The sequence below is a fragment of the Lampris incognitus genome, chromosome 5 (genome assembly GCF_029633865.1).
Source record: "Lampris incognitus isolate fLamInc1 chromosome 5, fLamInc1.hap2, whole genome shotgun sequence".
Taxonomy (NCBI): Eukaryota; Metazoa; Chordata; class Actinopteri; order Lampriformes; family Lampridae; genus Lampris; species Lampris incognitus.
Genome location: NC_079215.1, coordinates 10,225,809 through 10,246,723, shown reverse-complemented (window position 1 = coordinate 10,246,723; position 20,915 = coordinate 10,225,809). Strand labels below are relative to the sequence as shown.

Here is a 20,915-nt window from a genome sequence, read left to right as displayed (position 1 = left end):
TGGAGCAGCGACCGGGGACGGCTCGGAAGAGGGTGTGAATTGGCCAGATACAATTGCGGAGAAAAGGGGGGGGGGGTCCAAAAAGAAAAAAGGATGTCGGTTGCCATTGCTGGTCTAGATTGGAATTTAGATGGTTGCTTTCAAGTCATTTGACAACTCCGACCCGAGGCTTCAGTTTGTCTTTCAGTTAATGATAAACCACCACCTGTTATGTTGTGCATTTTTCTGCTCACGAATTCGAAAATTATAAGCGACAAACGCTCAGTGAACCACAACATTTGAGACAACCCCAGTCCACACAACAACACGTGAACAGAGAGGCAGGGACATGACATCATACGTACACCATACTGCATCTTCAGTCACTTCACACCAGGGTCATAACATCATACGTACACCATGCTGCACCTTCAGTCTCTTCACAGCAGGGACATGACATCATACGTACACCATGCTGCACCTTCAGTCTCTTCACAGCAGGGACATAACATCATATGTCCACCATGCTGCACCTTCAGTCTCTTCACAGCAGGGACATAACATCATATGTCCACCATGCTGCACCTTCAGTCTCTTCACAGCAGGGACATGACATCATACGTATACCATGCTAAACCTTCAGTCTCTTCACAGCAGGGACATAACATCATATGTCCACCATGCTGCACCTTCAGTCTCTTCACAGCAGGAACATAACATCATACGTACACCATGCTGCACCTTCAGTCTCTTCACAGCAGGGACATAACATCATATGTCCACCATGCTGCACCTTCAGTCTCTTCACAGCAGGAACATAACATCATATGTACACCATGCTGCACCTTCAGTCTCTTCACAGCAGGAACATAACATCATACGTACACCATGCTGCACCTTCAGTCTCTTCACAGCAGGGACATAACATCATATGTCCACCATGCTGCACCTTCAGTGTCTTCACAGCAGGGACATAACATCATATGTACACCATGCTGCACCTTCAGTCTCTTCACAGCAGGAACATAACATCATACATACACCATGCTGCACCTTCAGTCTCTTCACAGCAGGGACATAACATCATATGTCCACCATGCTGCACCTTCAGTCTCTTCACAGCAGGGACATAACATCATATGTCCACCATGCTGCACCTTCAGTCTCTTCACAGCAGGGACATAACATCATACGTACGCCATGCTGCACCTCCAGTCACTTCACAGCTTGCTCGTCCATGTTGGTTGTGGCTCACATCACACAAGCCAACTGCACACACATTCAATAACCAAAGCCTGAATTTTCCAGGTGTTGAACACCCTTGCAGAGTGCAGTTGTCACTCTCCTTAAGAGGTGTAAAAACCAGATCCAGAAAATAAAATTCCTAACCATGTATTTGCTCCACCCATGAACTAAACCAGCTGATTTCACTAACCAAGCTCTGTCCAGAATGTTCCCTTGTTCACTCACTCACTTTTCCCTGCTCATGACAATGAGGCACTCTAAGTTGTACTAAATGGAGATTTTGGACACTACTGAATTGTCGTTTTGCTTCTTGTTCTCGTCCTGTCACGCTGTGTTTGACAGTTGAGAGTGGACGAGCAGAGTGGAGAAGAGGCGAAGCATTTAAGCGTACATGCACTGGAGTCCACATTTTCATTTGCATTTTGGGAATTTTTGAGGGTACTATATAGTGAGGCGGCACGGTGGTGCAGTGGTTAGCGTGGTCACCTCACAGAACGAAGTTCCTGGGTCGAGCCCCGGGGTAGTCCAACCTTGAGGATCATCTTGGGTCGTCCTCTGTGTGGAGTTTGCATGTTCTCCCCGTGTCTGCGTGGGTTTCCTCCGGGTGTTCCGGTTTCCTCCCACAGTCCAAAGACATGTAGGTCAGGTGAATCGGCCATACTAGATTGTCCCTAGGTGTGAATGTGTGGCTTGGTGGCCTGTCCAGGGTGTCTCCCTGCCTGCTGCCCAATGACTGCTGGGATAGGCTCCAGCATCCCCGCAACCCCGAGAGCAGGATAAGCGGTTTGGATAATGAACGGACGGACTATATAGTGAATACATTAGAGTTTGGACACTCCAAAAAAATGGAGGAAGGTAAACGCGGTGCACTCTTTAGCAAATCGGGGATGATCCTGGACACGGCTCGAGTTTCGCCCACCTTGCTGAATAGAGGTGTTGAACAGAATCATCTGGTACATTACGTGGACGGAGGTAATACGTGCTTTGCACTTCCACATTCTGGACCCGGCTTTCACACGACTGCCCTCTCTCATAATCCAGATGTGGGTGAATTTCACCGGAGTAAGCACTCTGATGAGGAACGACAGCGTTTTTGTTTTTCCCCGCTGCAGTGTGTATGTGGCCGCTGTGATCGTTCCATCTTGAAGCCATTTCCATTTTATTGGGAAACTGCACGAACTGCAGCTCTGCTCCAGAGCCCGACAGCTGCGCTGGGTTCATTTCAGAGGGGAAGGGGAGGGGAGGGGGGGGGATTTGAGGTGAAAGGGGTGGTGGGGTCGGCTGGCTGACTCCCACATTCAACCCCTGGGGGCATTTTCAGTGTCTAGAGAAAAGAGGACATCAGTTTTCATCAAGGATGAGTCTGATGATCACGGCTCGCATGAATAAAGCATTGTCGAACAGAAGAAAAACCTTTCTTTTTTCCTCTCCCGTGTCTCTTCCCCCTGCTTTTTATTCCTGACATGCTTATTCCAAACACGGGAATATTGGGGACATCTGTCGCTGCGGTGCCATGCCGCCGGCCCTGGTTCCTGGTAACGCTGGTTCCTGGTACCGCTGGATGTGTGAATAAAGGCTTTTTCTTCTGTTGCTTTCGTTTTAAGCGCTAAGCTAAATGACGCGTGTAAATAATTGCCGATCAAACATCACTTTGTTATCTCAGTCACAGGAGTGTGTGTTGTCACGTAGCCTGCCCAGTCACCCCAGGTCTGTTGTCCTGTTCCCAGAAATGGGACACCTAAGGACCCAGGTCCAAATCTAAATGTCATCGGAGGTCATCTTTCAGGTCGCCACGGTAGACCCAGTATGTTGTGCCAGAATTTTCGCCGGTCCTGTAGCGAATGCTGCCAGCGACTGCCTGGGTTAGAAGTGTGTGTGTGTGCTTTTGTCTTTGTGTGTGTGTTTGTAACCTCACAGGGATGAAGGGTAGGAGGCATTTTGAGTGCTTTGAGCTCTAGTTTGTGGTACAGGTCAAAGAGACTTAGGGGGCGTCCGGTTGGTGTGGCGGCCTATTCCGTTGCCTACCAACACGGGGATCGCCGGTTCAAATCCCAGTGTTACCTCCGGCATGGTCGGGCATCCCTACAGACAACAATTGGCCGTGTCTGTGGGCGGGAAGCCGGGTGTGGGTGTGTGTCCCGGTCGCCGCCGGTCAGGGCGCCTGTTCGGGGGGGGGGGGACTGTGGGGGGTAGCGTGATCCTCCCATGCACTACGTTGCCCCGGCGAAAATCCTCATTGTCAGGTGAAAAGAAGCGGCTGGCGACTCCACGTGTATCGGAGGAGGCATGTGGCAGTCTGCAGCCCTTCCCGGATCGGCAGAGGGGGTGGAGCAGCAACAACGATACAATTGGGGAGAAAAGGGGTGGGGGGGAGGAGACTTAATTGCCAAGGTCAAAGAATCAATGCAATGAATGAAAGTCAGGACTGTTCGCACCACTGAAGTAATTGAAAATTGTGTGTGTGTGTCGGGAGTGATCTTGTTTCACTTGTGGTCTTGCTCATCTTGTGTATTCTCTCTGCATGCGTGGATTTGAATGTGGAGAAAGGGCACGGTGGCAAGAATAGCCTCGGCACAACTACTGGGCTGAAGAATTTAACTCTCTTTTTAACTAAGCTGTGCCCGGCTCCCTGCAGATGAAGCCCCTCCGTCCCCGGGCTTCGTCCGACAGCTTCTCCTGCTCATATGCTCGGACGGATGATAAAGTTTCGACTTGGCATTGGCTTTGGAACGGCGTGAATGACAGCATGGCGTAAAAATGACTCGGAGTGAGACGTCCACCGCTGGAAATGTCACACTTAACTTTACGTAGTGAGCTCTACTATAACACAATGTGGAATACAAGTGGAGTTAGTAAACGATAAACTGATTCACAACCGTTACTTCCAGGGCTCAAATAAACATCAGATGACTATATTGTTTGAATGACGCCTTTCCAAAGTGTTTTCTTCTTCGGTGGTTTGTTCTAATGGGGGGAAAAAGGCTTTTTTCTTTTCTTTTTTTTTTGGTTTGCTTTTATTTGTCTGTTCAGGTGACCAGGGATAGGAAAGCGAGGGCTTGGGTTCGACTCTTCAGTTTCTCTTTACCTCATCCCTTGTTCTTGACCTCTTGTTATCAAGCACCTAACAAAAGCAAGCTCATAGAGGAGGAGCGAGGTGTGGCGGTCTATTCTGTTGCCTGCCGACACGGGGATCGCCGGTTCGAATCCCTGCGTTGCCTCCGGCTTAGTCGGGTGTCCCTATAGACACTGTTGGCCGTGTCTGCGGTGGGAAGCCAGATGTGGGTATGTGTCCTGGTCGCTGCAGTAGCGCCTCATCCGGTCGGTCGGGGTGCCTGTTTTGGGGGGACTGGGGGGAATAGCGTGATCCTCCCACGCGCTACGTCCCCCTGGCGAAACTCCTCACTGTCAGGTGAAAAGAAGTGGCTGGTAACTAGTCTGCAGCCCTCCCCGGACTCGCAGAGGGGGTGGAGCAGCGACCAGGATGGCTCAGAAGAGTGGGATAATTGTCTGGATACAATTGAGAGAAAAAGGGGGAACCCCCCCCCCAAAAAAAAGCCACATCTGACCATTCACCGCCCCTCCCGGATACGCCAGACAGGTCGTGTTTAAGGTCATGTTTACATCTTAACTGTTGCTGTTCATTAGGGATGGTTGATTATCGCCATGTTTCCACCCAAATGTGTAGCATTTCTTTAACACTGGAACGACCAAGGCGGTCATTTTGACCATTTTGGATTTTCAAAGTTTAATAACTTTGTGAAAAAAAGAAGATACAGACCTGCTCCTGCCTGAATGGTCCTAAAATTGCATATATTTGCATTTAAAATGAGTTTTAGATCAGTTGCACAAAAAAAAAGTTATAAGATCTACCTAAAACGACCATGAGTGGTCAAAATAGCCATGTGTAATTTGCACGTCATTGTGTGCGTCACACCACTATTCATGATGTGTGTTGGTTGCATCATTTCCTTTGTGAAGTTCATTGCTCTGTCCTAGAAACTCACGAGCGTTCTCCAGTGCAGAGTAATGGTCTAAACTCGACCCCCCCCCCCCCCTTTTCTCCCCAACTGTACCTGGCCAGTTACCCCACTCCTCCGAGCCGTCCCGGTCACTGCTCCACACCCTCTGCCAATCCAGGGAGGGCTGCAGACTACCACATGCCTCCTCCGATACATGTGGAGTCGCCAGCTGCTTCTTTTCACCTGACAGTGAGGAGTTTCGCCAGGGGGACGTAGCACGTGGGAGGATCACGCTGTTCCCCCCAGTTTCCCCATCCCCCCCGAACAGGCGCCCCAACCGACCAGGGGAGGCGCTAGTGCAGTGACCAGCACACATACCCGCATCCGACTTCTCACCCGCAGACACGGCCAATTGTGTCTGTAGGGACGCCCGACCAAGCCGGAGGTAACACAGGCATGTGTACCGGCGATCCCCGTGTTGGTAGGCAATGGAATAGACCACTACGCTACCCGGACGCCCCTAAACTTGATTTTTGATTATTTACAACATGTCTGGCTACAGACGCCATGTCAGATGCACCATGACTACCACTGAGGCGTTGGCAGTATTTACAGGCGTTGGACAGCGGCCATTTTAAATTGTTTGAAAAATAGTGTTATAGTTGTTAAAATGTTAATTTTGGTGTCAGTTAGTTTCCTAACCAACATATGCAGTGCATTAATATCTCAGTTGGGTATTTATCTTGACAGAATATAGAGTTTAAAAACTGCGGCGGTCGTTTTGGCCACCCATGGTCATTTTAGGTAGGAGTGAAATCCCAGTCGTTTTCGTGTTTAATGAGCTATTTTAATGCAAATAGGAGGCACATCGAGGAGCTAAACGGTCTCCCTGTGCGTAGGACTGCATGATGAAAAACATTCAGGAGGAAAATGGAGAAAGTTTGAGGATTATTTTACTCCAGAGAGCGTTGACCCTCCAGTTTCCATTGCTGTTTTGTGCATAATCTCTTTATAGACATGTCGGGGGGGGGGGGGTCATCTGAAAGTGACCGTAAGCTGTTATGTGACATTTTGGTGTTTTCATTTTCACCGTATGTTGGCTTTTCTACTCAGCTTTTCCTTTTCCACGCTTCGAAATGTTCATAAAACGGCTCAAGGGAAAAGTGTGCCCTCAGAACCGTCGACTCAGATAACACCAAACGCAGAAAGAGAGGTCAAAGGTCAGGGCCACAGATCCGGGACAAAAGAAGTACAGGGTAAATTACCCATACATAAGTACACACATTTACGCTAACCGTTATCGGGGTTCATTTTCGCTCGCATGTGCTGGTGTAATGTGAATAGGGTTGTGATGATGGCGTGGGTTCGGTTTTGTTGACGCGGCTCATTTCATACAACAAGGTCGGTTCAGTGTGCGTCACATAGAGAACGCAGAGCATTGTGTAATTTATAAAAAAAAAGTACAGTGATGTGCAAGACCAACGAAATGGGAAAATTATTTTGTTTTAATGAGGTTTAAAATGCGTGTTTTAAGTCCTCGTTGGAAAAAACTCCACCGTTACAACCGTCATCAGGTCTGGTTTGGAGCCGTTTGAGAGCCTCGGTCTATAAGCCTACGTCAACTTCTCTATGTGTTGCCATTGCATTTTTTATTTCCGTAAAGTGCTACACAATAACGCCTGACTGACACAGAGTTCAGTAAACTGTTGCCGTTTCTAACGGCGTCGCGCACACCGAGACGTGCGGTGAACATCCAGCCTATGGGTGGGGACACAGAGACATGAGCTGTGATACTGTGTGGCGCTGTGAAGTAAAATATAGATTGGCTGATTCCTGACCCAGAGGGATTCAGGGTTATTAAATGGATTACTGCATGTGGCGTTACTCTGACTGCTTCCTGTCCTCACGTGTGTTGTGCTGGACCACCCGCTGGAACCCGGAGCTCAAGCTGGATTTAACTCAGCCCTTAAACTCTTATTTTATTGAGAGGGGGGGTGCTCGGTGGGGCGCCCCCGGTGGCTCACCTGGTGGAGTGCGTACCACGTGGGGCTGGGTCCTCGCTGCAGCGAGCCTGGGTTTGAATCCGGCCCGGGTCCTTGGCTGCGTGCTGTCCCCTCTCTCTCCCCTGCCTTTCCTGTCTCTCTCTTCTCTGTTGCTATCTAGTAGAGGTGGAAGATGCCCCCCCCCCCAAAAAAAATAAAAATATTAAAAAAAAAACCAAACTATTTTATTATAAGACCTTTCTATAATCCTTGATTCATTTCATTCTGATTGCCTTTTTCTGTTATTTATGCTATTGGTCCTCCCATATGACAGTGATGTTTTAGTGTCTTGTGTAGGTCTAGTTTGCAGAATACTGTTAAAGTTGCTTTTGAAAGGGGGCTATTTAAATAAATAAAGTTTGTTTATTAATTTTTTATGTTGATTGCCTCAAGGCTTGATTTGCCTCAGTTATGAAATCTGGAATACAGAGCGGGACTGCAAAACCAGAAAGCAGAATTGGTGACCCTTCAACTTGAAGGATTTCGAGTGCTGCCTCATTTCAGGGGAACCCCCTCATTTAGGGGGGGGTTCCCTGATGTCCTGGCAAAATTCCCAACCTGGCTCTCTCCATCCGGCCACCTCATCATCCCCTTGTGTGATTTGTTCAGTGATTCCTCCCTCTCGACCACAAGTGATAGTTCTGGTGCAAAATGGCTGCCGTGCGTCACCCAGGTGGGTGCTGCACATTGGTGGTGGTTGAAGCAAGCTACCCCCTTCAATGTGAAGCACTTTGGGTGTCTAGAAAAGCGCTATATGAATGTAATCCATTATTCTTATTAAAAACTGGTCCCTCTGATAAGTTGATGAATTTTCTGTCGATCAGTTAATCGACTAATTGTTTCAGCGCTAATTCACACTAATTTGTCAAAAAATGAGAAAACGAGAAATTACTCAGACTTCAAACAAAGAGGTTGCAAATAAACCTCTTTGCGAGAGGGAGCAAAAAAAAAAAAAACAACCCCAAAACCTGTGACCCTTGACAGTCTCATCCGGTTATCTTCCTCCCATCCTCCAGGACGTGGAGGTTCCGCTGCACCTGCTGCGCTACGTGTGTCTGTTCTGTGGGAAGCACGGCCTCTCCCTGATGAAGGAGTGCTTCGAGTTGGGCACGCCGGAGAACCTCCCCTTCCCCATTGCCCACGCCTTTATCACCATCGTCTCTAACGTAAGTCACATGTACACCAAAACACAGTCACACGAGATGTAACTTACAGTGTCAGTGTCCACATTTAAAGCTGCAATCCGCAACATTTCTCCATTAAATTATTATCTTATCCATACTGGACCATGGAGTCGGGTTCCATAATCATGTCAGTCATCTTTACTTTGGTTGGACACACTTTCCTGTCTCCGTATGCCGCTGTTGAGATGTTTTGACCGGGTAGGACGAACACCGGTGCAGCAGCAAACACGTACGCACTGGGGGAAAAAAGACAAACGTGATGCTGATGTATCCATGACAACCAATGTGACTGTACAACAGTGTTCCCATATAGTGTGATGTAGTTTGTAATACATCAGACTGTCTGTGTTAGCTGTGGTCCCAGGATCCATTTTTTACAAGGGTGGGAACTGTTTACCGCCGAGTTGATGGCACAACAGCCGCAATGGCTGCTACACCCGTAGTCCCGCTACACCTGGTTTGTAGTCCCCGAAAATCAGTGTCAACAGGACTGTTTGTTTCTGCCCCCTACATCCAACTACATCACAACACTGTTCTGCTGGAGTATTGATGGATTGTGCGACAGAATTGCCAGCTCATCTTCACGTTTCACATGCATAAAATAATGCAGAATCTCAGGGATCGCGGCTTTAAATATCATTTGGAAAGTTTTGCAAATGGATGCTGGACCTCAAACAAGGCCGGAAATACCATCTGCTTCACAAGGGTGTATTTGGACTGATGTCCATCCCAAACGTTTAGCTCGGTGGGTTAAACGGTGGAAGTCGTTGGTTAATTGTGACATTTATCAGCCACATAAGATTGTAGAACCACACAACCGTTCATTCCCTCCTCTGAATATATACATGGCTCAGCGTTTTCGGTTTTTACCGATTTTCAACCAAAAATACCCGGATTTTTAAACCGATTTTCACCTGGATTTTATGTTTCCATGGATCCAAAAGTTGTTCCTGTTCGTGTGAGGTTATGAAATTCGGCATGCTGGATGGCTTTGAAAAATAAAAACCGAAAACGCTGAGCCTTGAATATATACTATCAGGTCCTTGCACATTTCAGAGTTGAATTTATGGAACTAAACAGTAATATTGGGGCTTTACATATGTCACATTCACATCATCAGCTGTTTAATTTTGCTCTTTGTTGTCTGTTGAATGTTTTTTTTCCCTTTCATTTACAGATACGAATATGGTTGCACATTCCTGCCGTCATGCAGCACATAATACCATTTCGCACCTACGTAATACGGTAAGTCTACTCAGCAGCTTGGCGTATTCAGTTTCACCTGCCTGTTGTTGTTTTTTCAGGAGAATAGTTAACTGTTTTTTTGTTTTTTTTTGCTCGATATTTGCCCCCAGGCTGAGAAATTACCAATAACCAGGGGCTGGTGAAGTAGGCTCGTGGTTGAGTAGGAAAAAAAACCTACTGGCCGCATCTGTAGTCGACCAGTTTAGGAGACACGATCCAGCTTTTTAAAAAGCGAGCCTTTTCAGGAGCTCCGAAACAGCTGAAAAGAACTGCATTGCCCATCCCGGAGACCCGCCCTACTCAGCCTCTGATTGGCTGGTACTCGTTGCCTTCGTTGGTTATGTCGGTCAGGTTTCGACATGAGGAGTGAGATGGTTAGGGTAGGAATATCAGTCAGAGGCAGTAAGATGCAGAAGGGTGTCTTGGCAGAATGTGGGTTGGACACAGACCTGCTAAATTTCAGGCACACTGGTGCAACCAATGAAAATGTTCGCCCCACTTGACAGACTTTAGGTCGCCGCCTGTGCAAGCCCTGTGTCTGATAAACATTTGAAAGTGTGTGTCAGAAACTCCGAACTGTATTCTGAGGTTGAAGGTTCCTGCCGCGAACGCCTCTACCCAGAACGGCTCCGCTCCGCTTTTGTTTTCAGCTTTTAAAAGATCACCGAAGGTTGAGGAGGGGGGGGGAGGCGTTCACGGTTTCTCTTAGCGCTCCCATCGTCAGTAAGGGGATTTGTATCCACAGCTGCCATTTTGTTCGACGCCTCGTCCTTTGTTAGCGCCATCGCGTCACGTCAGGCTTGAAGATTGTCAGCCTGTCCAGAAGGACGGTTCACCAGTCTGGAGAGACAAATATCAAATATCCAAGTGATATTTTACAAATTGAACCAACGTTGTGCGCTACAGCTTACATCTCAGTTTCATTTTCAGTTCCGCTTTAAAAGGATGAGTCATATTTGACACGATGTCGCTGGCACGTAAAACAAGCGACAGCGGTTAAAGGGTTTAGCCAACTGCAGCTGAGAGCTCCCCCTCAGATAGTATAGCATTCCCCCTCTCTCGCTCCTTTTCTGCCTCTCTCTCTGTGCCTCATACCAGAGCACCATGTGCTTGTTGCTAGGAAGAGCTTCCCTCACCATGGCAACAGTTGCCAAGGCTCGGCTCGGCCTCTCCTCACATGACCCCGTGGAAGGCAGACGGCCCATAGGCCGGGTCATGTGACGCTGGCAGGCGGAGCCTCCCACCTTTTGATGTTCTGGTGCGGGGAGCATTCCTCGCTGCCTTTTGATGTTTTCCTGCTGACATCTGGACACATTGTTGCTTTAGCGGCAACCTTTTGGAACATGTATCAATCACAGCCAACGCAACTTCAACATTAGGGAGGGTTTTTTTTGTTTGGTTTTTTTTTTTTTTAAAAAAATCAGTGTTTTTTTTTTTTTTACATTTTTAAAAATTGATCATATATTGACCCGCCTGTTAGTTTGTGTCTATCAGTAGGAGTGGTGGTTATAATTATAATGATGATGATGATAATGATAATAAACGATAATAATAAATGAATAGTTGTAATAGAAAACTGAAAATAATAGCAGTTAGTCATTGTAGAAATGCCTGCTGTGGTACTCGTCAGACTTATAAGTGAATATTAATTATAATAGCCTAAGGATGACAAAATCTGATATTTTGGGGTCATATATATCTGAAATAGTGGGAACTGAATTTCTGGAAGCACTTCTCATGTAAGAAGGGGAAGGATGGCCCTGCCTGTTGTGAAAATGTCTCCCAACCCACGGGCCGGGGTTTAATTCCTTGTGAGGCCACACCTGTGAAAGTTCCTTTATTTATTTATTTATTTCCTACGGATTCAGCCCAGCTCAGATCTGGTTGTCGATCCCTGAAATCCCCTTTTAAATATCTTTTAATCAGCAAAACCTTAAATCCCTTTGTGGAGTACCTTAGTGCCCCGAGTCAGCAGAAAGGCTCCGGAGGCCGACGCGTTACCGTGTGTGAGTCAGCAGAGTTGTCGGTGGTACTTTCTGCTGTAGCCTAAATCCTCAGCAGGCAACAGGTGTGCTGTGTGCAAAGTATGGAAATACTTGCTACATGCTTTGATACTCTCTAAATATATAGAAATTGAACTCATTTTGTCATCGATGGAAGGCGATCACTTGATATCCTGAATGACTTGCCAGCACTCACAGGCTCAGACTTGTGGTAGCTGGTTTTGATAGTTAAGTAAAGGACACTGCCAGTGAAATGAACCGCACCGTGGGTTAATACATTAGCTGTTTGTCTGAATTGGTCTTCATTATCTCCACCACGTGGTAGCCTGGAGGGGATTATATGTGTGGTCGCGCACGAGTGTGTGTGTGTGTGTGTGTGTGTGTGTGTGTGTGTTTTTGTGTGTCTCCACAGCTAATCTTGCAAACTTACTAGACCTATCAGCCCAAACTGTTTTGTGCACAGTTATGACTGTATGATGAAGAACCTCTCATGGTTGCGGTGATTAAAAACCTTTGAAAAATGTTTGTTCTCACTATCACCGCTCCCTCTGTCCATTCACTCTCTAGCTCGCTCGACCAACGCTGCTCTCTATCGCTGCCCCAGTATAAGTCAACCTTGCGCACGCGTGACTCACATCTACAGTTGAGTCAGATCGGGCGGCGAGTCAGATCGGGCGGCGACAGTGTCAAAACCAAAACATTATGTATTTGGGTATGAGTCTTGAAAGTAATCGAGAAGTCAGTCATATTTCACAAGTCAGCAAATCATCCACTGCTGATCTCAGCACAGGAGAACTGGAGGAACACTGCAGGAACCAAAAATAATGCACTTTATTCACTACGCCGCCACGCGGAAGTACCATAGTCTCCATTTTAAAACTCCGCTATAAAAAGGCAATTTCAAGTGTCGCGGTTTATTCCGTTGCCTACCAACATGGAGATCGCTGGCTTGGTCGGGGGTCCTACAGACACAACTGACCATGTCTGTGGGTTGGAAGCTGGATGTGGATATGTGTCCTGGTCGCCGCACTAGCGTCCCCTCTGGTTGGTCAGGACGCCTTTTCGGGGGAGGGGGAACTGGGGGGAATAGCATGATCCTCCCACGCGCTACGTCCCCCTGGTGAAACTCCTCACTGTCAGGTGAAAAGAAGCGGCTGGCGACGCCATATGTATAGGAGGAGGCATGTGGTAGTCTGCAGCCCTCCCCGGATCGGCAGAGGGGGTGGAGCAGCAACCAGGACAGCTCGGAAGAGTTGGGTAATTGGCCAAGTACAATTGGGGCAGAGGGGGGGGATCCGAAAAAAAAAAGAGGGATTTTCAAGAGTAGGATTAATTACAGTCACAGCTGGAAATCATCTCAGTAGCTACAATGAAACATTTCCCATGGCGGAGCTGTTTTTTTTACGTCGTTTTATGAATGAAAGTCACTCAGCAGGACAGCCATTCACCTTGGTTCATTTTAAGTCAAGTCAATTTTATTTGTATAGCCCAGTATCACATTTTACAAATTTGCCTCAGGGGGCTTTACAGCAACACCACATCCTGTCCTTAGACCCTCACATCGGATGATAAGGAACAACTTCCTAAAAAAAAAAAATTTTACGTCGGAAAAAAATAGGAAGAAACCTCAGGGAGAGCAACAGAGGAGGGATCTCTCTCCCAAGACGGACAATGTACAATGGATGTTGTGTTTACACAATTTATACAATACAACATTGAAAGAGGAAAACAGAATTATAATGGAATTATAAGATTTTTGAAGAATATGATGAGGAGGATGCCAAGCAGTGTCCAGACGCCACCGCAACAGCCCAGCACCCGAGCCACGTGGCCAGCATCACCAAGTAAACAAAAAACAAACATACATAATGAAAACTGTGATGTTCAAACACGTTTGAAGTGTTTTAATAATGGCTTGAAGTTACGATAGCCTGATCTCTGTCATTTCATGTCAGACTTGGTCACCTTCATGTGCGGGTCCGCCAAGGAGGCTGCTCATCCACAGACTGACAGGCAAAACATTTTCATCATTTTTTTTTTTTTTTTACTTGAGCGCCGCGTATTAACAACTTTTCCATATTTTCCATTCAGTCGACTTGGGCGATGTGCAAAAGGCTTATAATGGCACAAAAAAGTGTTTTTCTTTCCACGTGTGCGTCTCTTTTCCTTCTACCCATAGGCAAAAAAAAAGGGTTTGTCGCCACGTTTGAACACCGGAGAAGGAAAGATGCATATGCCTAGCAGAGATCTGCACTCCTTAGTTGTGTGTGCTTATGCCTGGGTGTGGAATAACGATTGTGACATCACGAATGGTTTACTGGTAACTGCAGACCCCCAAAAACGTGGTTATTGTAGAAAAGCAAGTAAGCAAAGCACTGAAAGTAAAACACTTGGTAAGAACTCTGTGTAACCAGATAATATAATGGATTACATAAAAAAAAAAGACAAAGTATATAATTGCTGTAGTCCAGTTATTTTACTCAAGAAGTAGTAAAGGAAATGGTCCCAAAGTATATTTAATATCCAATTAAATATCAGAGAATAGGACGATGCGTTGGTTCTAGTCAATCAGCAACCTGCTGTCGGTAGCTAGTCCCGCCCACCTGCTCCAGTCTCATTGGGAGCAAGTGAGAGAGTTTTTCTTCTTCTTCTTCTTTTCTGCACGTCGTGTGTGGAGTGACAGAGTGAGAGCACCATTTTCAGAGCAGCGCGATCGAGGACGCGAATAACATAAGAAATAGGAGTCTTGATGCATGGTAAATAATCCAGGTAAGAAAATCAAAGAAGGTTGAACCAGTTCATGTGGATACAATGTCTCTGTCAGGAAACGTATCCAGATGAACTGATTCCACCTTCTTTGATAAGAAATAGAGGAAAACCCAGGAATCAAACTAAAACAGATTCTACCGGAGACAACTAATGCCCCTTTTCCACTACATGGTACCGGCTTGACTCGACCCTAACAGTACCCCCTCGCTGTAGCTGATCGTCATAGTGACGTGGTTTTCAATTTCAAAATGTACCTTTAAGGTGACTCTGTTTTGACCGCATCAGTATATAAAAATAGCGCTCAGGTTGGACGGTTTGGAGACAAAGCAAGAGAGGCAAGATTGAGATGGCTTGGACATGTGCGGAGGAGAGATGCTGAGTATATTGGGAGAAGGATGCTGAATATGGAGCTGCCAGGGAAGAGGAGAAGAGGAAGGCCAAAGAGGAGGTTTATGGATGTGGTGAGGGAAGACATGCAGGTGGCTGGTGTGACAGAGGAAGACGCAGAAGACAGGAAGAAATGGAAACGGATGATCCGCTGTGGCGCCCCCTAACGGGAGCAGCCAAAAGTAGTAGTAGTAGTATATAAAAATAGCGGGCGATATTCCATGTGCGCATTGATGACGCAGTGACGCTAAATGATGCAGTCACACGTTTCTCTGACTAATCAGAGGTCTGCATTGATTTTGGTACCCGCCCCAGTTTTTTTGGAACCTCGACAAAGGTGGTACCAGAAAAGTGGTAACAGTTACCAAAATGCCGGTACTTTCCAGTAATGGAAAAATGAAAAAAAAGGGCGAGTCGAGCCGGCCCGGTACCATGTAGTGGGAAAGGAGCATTAGACCTTACCAAAGCGGTACCTAATAACAGTGAGCGTAAGTGAGTTAGTCTGGATCGAGCTGCGGTTGCTAGCTTGTGAATGAGTTTGGAGTGCTTGGAAATTTCCCGAACTTTCCGTCAATTACTGCTCCAGAAAAAAAAACAAAAACAAGAAAGTGCGTGCTTGACTGGGTACGCCATTTCGTGCATGCGTCCAGCCTGCTCACACGAAATCGGTCAAGTTTTTTTTTTGTGGACCCCCCCCCCCCCCCCTCCAATTGTATCCAGCCAATTTCCCCAATCTTCCAAGCTGTCGCAGTCGCTGCTCCACCTGCTCTGCCGAGCCAGGGAAGACTGCAGACTACCACATGCGTCCTCCAATACAAGTGGATTCTTCAGCCACTTCTTCTCACCTGACAGTGAGGAGTTTCACCAGGGGGAAGTAGTGCATGGCAAGATCACGTGACCCCCCCCCCCAGTCCCTCCTCCCCCCTGAACAGGCATCCCGACTGACCAGAGGAGGCGTTAGTGCAGCGACCAGGACACATGGGACGGCACGGTGACACAGTGGTTAGTGCCATTGCCTCAAAGCAAGAAGGTCCTGGATTCGAACCCCGGGGTTGTCCAACCTTGGGGTCATCCCAGGTCGCCCTCTGTGTGGAGTTTGCATGTTCTCCTTGTGTCTGCGGTGGGTTTCTCCGGGTGCTCCGGTTTCCCCCACCGTCAGAAAGACATGCGTGTTAGGGTTAATACTCCTGTCTGTGCCCCTGACCAAGGCATGGCAAGATGAACTGGAGTTGGTCCCCGGGTGCTGCACGTCGGCTGCCCACTGCTCCTAGCTACACAGCTAGGACGGGATAAATGCAGAGCGTGATTTCCCTACGAGAATCATTAAAGTATATCTAAAAAAAGAAAAAGAAAAAAAAAACACCCACATCCGGCTTCCCACCCACAGACACAGCCAATTGTGTCTGTAGGGACGCCCAACCAAGCTGGAGGTAACACGGGGATTCAATCCGGCAATCCTCGTGTTGGTAGGCAACAGAATAGACTGCTATGCTACCAGGATGCCCCCAGGGTTTTTTTTGTTTATCTTTCCATTGAAGTAGATGGCGAACCTTCCCACCTGGATTTAGAGAGGGACAGTATTCCGAGATACCACTGTGATAACTGGACAGGTTCCACTGCACTCTGTGGTGTGGTGGGCCCCAACTTCTGCAAACACCCCCCACACTCAGCCTCATCATTCTCATTTTCTCCTTTCACAATCACCCCCCCCCCCCCACACACACACACACACACCCCAATTCCCCTGGAACTGTGAACTCATACTTTGACATTCTGTTTGACTCTGGACTTGACTCAAAACACTAGACTTACATTTTCATTCCCCGGAACTGTGAATTAGGCAATTGCTATATTGTTTTTTCCAATTCTTTGTTCTAATACAAAGCCGGCGTAACTGTTTACATTTAACCTTTTGTCTCCGAGTCTCATTCAAGCATTCCACTGTCCCCAGTAGCCGAACCTTCCTGGTCCATCATATTAGCAATCAGCCCCTTATAGTTGCTACATGTGCTATTCAAATAAAGTTGAGTTGGGTCTTGACCCATCCGTGTTGAGTTTACGTGTTCTGCCTGTGTTCGTGGGGGTTTCCTCCCGGTACTCCAGTTTCCTCCCACAGTCCAAAGGCATGCATGGAAAGCCCGGAACACCCTGCACCACCTGACGAGATTTGTAGCCAGAGAATATGTCACACCAAGTTCTGGAAAACACTCGGGGTGACAGATTACAAGACTCCCTGAGATGCTTCACAATGAATCCAAGCCTCACAACGTGCTGTGAGAAATACCATGAGGTCGCCTTTCAGCTGCCCAATCACAGCGCAGTACAACGGGATATGAATGGAATGCCGTGTGACAATGCTAAATAAGACAACAATGGATAATAAGCGAGTGTATCTTGTCGCTGTTGCTGCAGCTTTTGTCATTGTTCATGGCAACCAAAAAAAGAAAGAGGATCTGTTTATACTGAAGTAGTCTTTTTTTTTGGGTATTCCTGCCCCCATTTCGTTTCACTGTGCAATGTTATTGTGAGGACTTCCGACATTTCACTTCTGCCATAGAGCTGATTGGAAGTTCGCTGTCATGGAGCCACGAGCTCGCCCTTGTGCTGGCAAGAAAATCAAACAGGTTTGATTTGGTCTTGAGGGTCTCAGGGTCTGTTAAGACCACTAAAACTGAGTCGGCCGGCCGGGCTGTCATGCTACATAACTGTCTGTGTCGTGACGGCGTGTTGGGACTGTCCTTAAAACATTCAAGTTTATGCAAATGAAGGCTAGGAGTCTTTGGTAAAGTCCCCTAGTATGAACCTGGACTCTCCAAGTTGTACTTAGGCGTTAATGGTGTGGGTGTCCGGGTAGCATAGCGGTCTATTCCGTTGCCTACCAACACGGGAATCGCCGGTTCGAATTCCCGTGTTACCTCCGGCTCAGTCGGGCGTCCCTACAGACACAATTGGCTGTGTCTGCGGGTGGGAAGCCGGATGTGGGTATGTGTCCTGGTCGCCGCACTAGCGCCTCCTCTGGTCGGTCGGGCTGGCTGTTCAGGGAGGAGGGGGAACTGGGGGGCGGGATACTAGGATCCTCCCACGCGCTACGTCCCCCTGGTGAAACTCCTCACTGTCGGCTGAAAAGAAGCGGCTGGTGACTCCACATGTATCGGAGGAGACGTGGTAGTCTGCAGCCCTCCCAGATCAGCAGAGGGGGTGGAGCAGTGACCGGGACAACTCAGAAGAGTGGGATAATTGGCCGGGTAAAATTGGGGAGAAAAAAAGGGGGGAAATCCCCCCCCCCCCCAAAAAAAATTGTGTGTGTGTGTTTCCAGTGATGGACTGGCAACCTGTCTGGGGTGTCTCTTGTCTTCTACTCAATGCATGCTGGGATAGACTCCAGCTACCCCTGACCCTGAATTGGATTAAGCAGGTAAAGATGCTTTGATTGATTGATTAAATGATCTCTCTCTCTACCCCCCAGATATCTGTGTAAGCTGTCGGACCAGGAGCTGAGGCAGAGCGCGGCACGGAACATGGCCGACCTGATGTGGAGCACAGTGAAGGAGCCGCTGGACAGCGCCCTCTGTTTCGACAAGGAGAGCCTGGACCTGGCCTTTAAGTACTTCATGTCCCCAACTCTGACCATGAGGCTGGCCGGGCTCAGCCAGATCACTGTGAGATACGTCCCATACACACCCTCACACAGCCATTCAGACTAGCACTTACACTAGTTCAGGTCACACATGCAGCCAGACACGCTCATAGCGACACGGATACACACACACACTCAAACTAAATTTAATAGTTCACATAGAGAGACTGGTTGTCGCACAGTAATTAAAAAAAAAAAACAACATCCACATATGGCCAGGGGCCCTGTGATGGACTGGTGGCCTGTCCAGGGTGTCTCCTCACCTGCTGCCCAATGACTGCTGGGATAGGCTCGAATCCCCGTGTTACTCCGGGCTTGGTCCGGCGTCCCTACAGACACAATTGGCTGTGTCTGTGGGTGGGAAGCCGGCTGTGGGTATGTGTCCTGGTTGCCGCACCAGCGCCTCCTCTGGTCAGTCGGGGCGCCTGTTCGGGGGGAGGGGTCAGAACTGGGGGGGAATAGCATGATCCTCCCACGCGCTACGTCCCCCCTGGCGAAACTCCTCACCGTCAGGTGAAAAGAAGCGGCTGGCGACTCCACATGTATCGGAGGAGGCATGTGGTAGTCTGCAGCCTTCCCCGGGTTGGCAGAGGGGGTGGGGAGAAAGACTGGGACCGCTCGGAAGAGTGGGGTAATTGGCCGGATACAGTTGGGAGAAAAAGGGAGGGTAACACTTTCTATGAAGCTTGCATCTATAATGCCCTATAAGCATCTGTTGCATCTATAAGACCCATACTTTCCTATAATGTGTATTACAATGACTGACGCCTGTGGCTGAAGACTGTGAAACAGCACTGAAGTCTCATTATGCATCTCTACAAAACTTCAGCAAAACAAGTTGGCTATGATGCATTATGACATTTGCCAGATAAACAGGCTAATGATGACATATTTACAATGCATAAATCCGTTTTAAATTGACAATGTATCATAAAGGTGGTTATGAGGTGTTGTGAAGGCGTATACAGGGTTATAATGAATCTGAAGTATGGGTGTTATAGATGCTTATAGGGCATTATAGATGCTTATAGGGTGTTATAGATGCTTATAGGGAGTTAGATGCAAGCTTAATAGGGAGAAAAGAAATCAAAATTTTATTAAAAAAAATAGGCTAAATACAGTGGGATTATCTCTAATTTATGCAGTGAGATAAGAGATATTCCTTCTTTTATTTCATGCAGTGTTAGTACTGACCAAACGTCTGTATTTCTGTGCACGACTCAACGCTTAGTGGCGTGTTAGACGGTGTAAATGGTGTGCGACAGGTGTAGACATCATTTTACAGGTTGTGTCTGTGTTTCCTCAGAACCAGCTCCACACCTTCAACGACGTGTGTAACAACGAGTCTCTGGTGTCCGACACGGAAACGTAAGTTTTTGTATTTATATTGTCGATGACTTGCGCACTACGGCAGGAGAAATACAGAAGCAGGTGACCGAGTGAGAGTTTTGGTTTCACGACGCCGCTTGCGTAACAGTGTAAACAAAAGATGGTCAAGGAAAAGGTAAAAGTTCTGAAACGGTCTACGTTGGATCACAGATTATATTTGTAGTGTGTATCTACAGTGTCTGTGTGATCTGTGCCATGGAGAGTTGAACTGAAATCCATCCGAGTTCTGACTTGACCACACAGACTGCAGCTGCAGGGCCACATACTGGATCTGATCCAGAACCACATAAGTGGGCCGAATTGAAAGATGATTTGTGTGTGTGTGTGTGTGTGTGTGTTTTTGTGTGTGTGTGTGTGTGTGTGTTCGGGATTCAAGAAGATCCTTTATTGTTACGTCCCATTACACAAGTATAACAGTGTTTCGGCTGCTCAACATTGCTGCAACAATAGCAACAAAATAACATTCATTCATCTTCCGCCGCTTCTCTGGGGTCTGGTCACGGTGGCAACAAGCTAAGTAGGGCACTCCAGACGTCCCTCTCCCCAGCAGCGCCCTCCAGCTCCTCCTGGGGGATCCAAAGGCGTTCCGAGGCCACATTGTACATGTAGTCCCTCCAGTGAGTTCTGGGTCTACCCCGGGGTCTCCTCCCAGTTGGCCGTGCCTGGTAAACCTCCAAAGGAAGGCGCCTAGGAAGCATCCTGATCAGATGCGTGAACCACCTCAACTGTCTCCTTTCGACGCGAAGGAGCAGAGGCTCTACTCCAAGCTCCCTCTGGATGTCCGAGCTCCTCGCCCTATCTCTAAGGCTGAGGCCAGACACCCTACGGAGGAAAGTCATTTCAGCCGCTTGTATCCGCGATCTCACCCTTTCGGTCACTACCCAAAGCTCATGACCATAGTTAAGGGTTGGAACAAAGGTTGACTGGTAAATTGAGAGCTTTGCCTTCCGGCTCAGCTCCTTTACCACAACGGTCCGGTACAACGTCCACATTACTGCTGATGCTGCACCAATCCGCCTATCAATCTCCCGCTCCATCCTACCCTCAATAGAATAACAATAAGACAAAAAGCAGTG

The 20,915-nt window shown here is 47.7% G+C and overlaps 1 protein-coding gene across 1 annotated transcript in view; it reads left to right on the top strand.

Moving 5' to 3' along the window:
- Positions 1 to 20,915, top strand: part of usp34 (ubiquitin specific peptidase 34) — a 163,447-nt gene that overhangs the window by 18,505 nt on the left and 124,027 nt on the right. The window contains exons 5-8 of the mRNA XM_056279821.1: positions 8,242 to 8,391; positions 9,587 to 9,654; positions 18,280 to 18,472; positions 19,757 to 19,818. Coding sequence (XP_056135796.1) covers positions 8,242 to 8,391; positions 9,587 to 9,654; positions 18,280 to 18,472; positions 19,757 to 19,818 — 473 coding nt within the window. The remainder of the gene's footprint in view (positions 1 to 8,241; positions 8,392 to 9,586; positions 9,655 to 18,279; positions 18,473 to 19,756; positions 19,819 to 20,915) is intronic.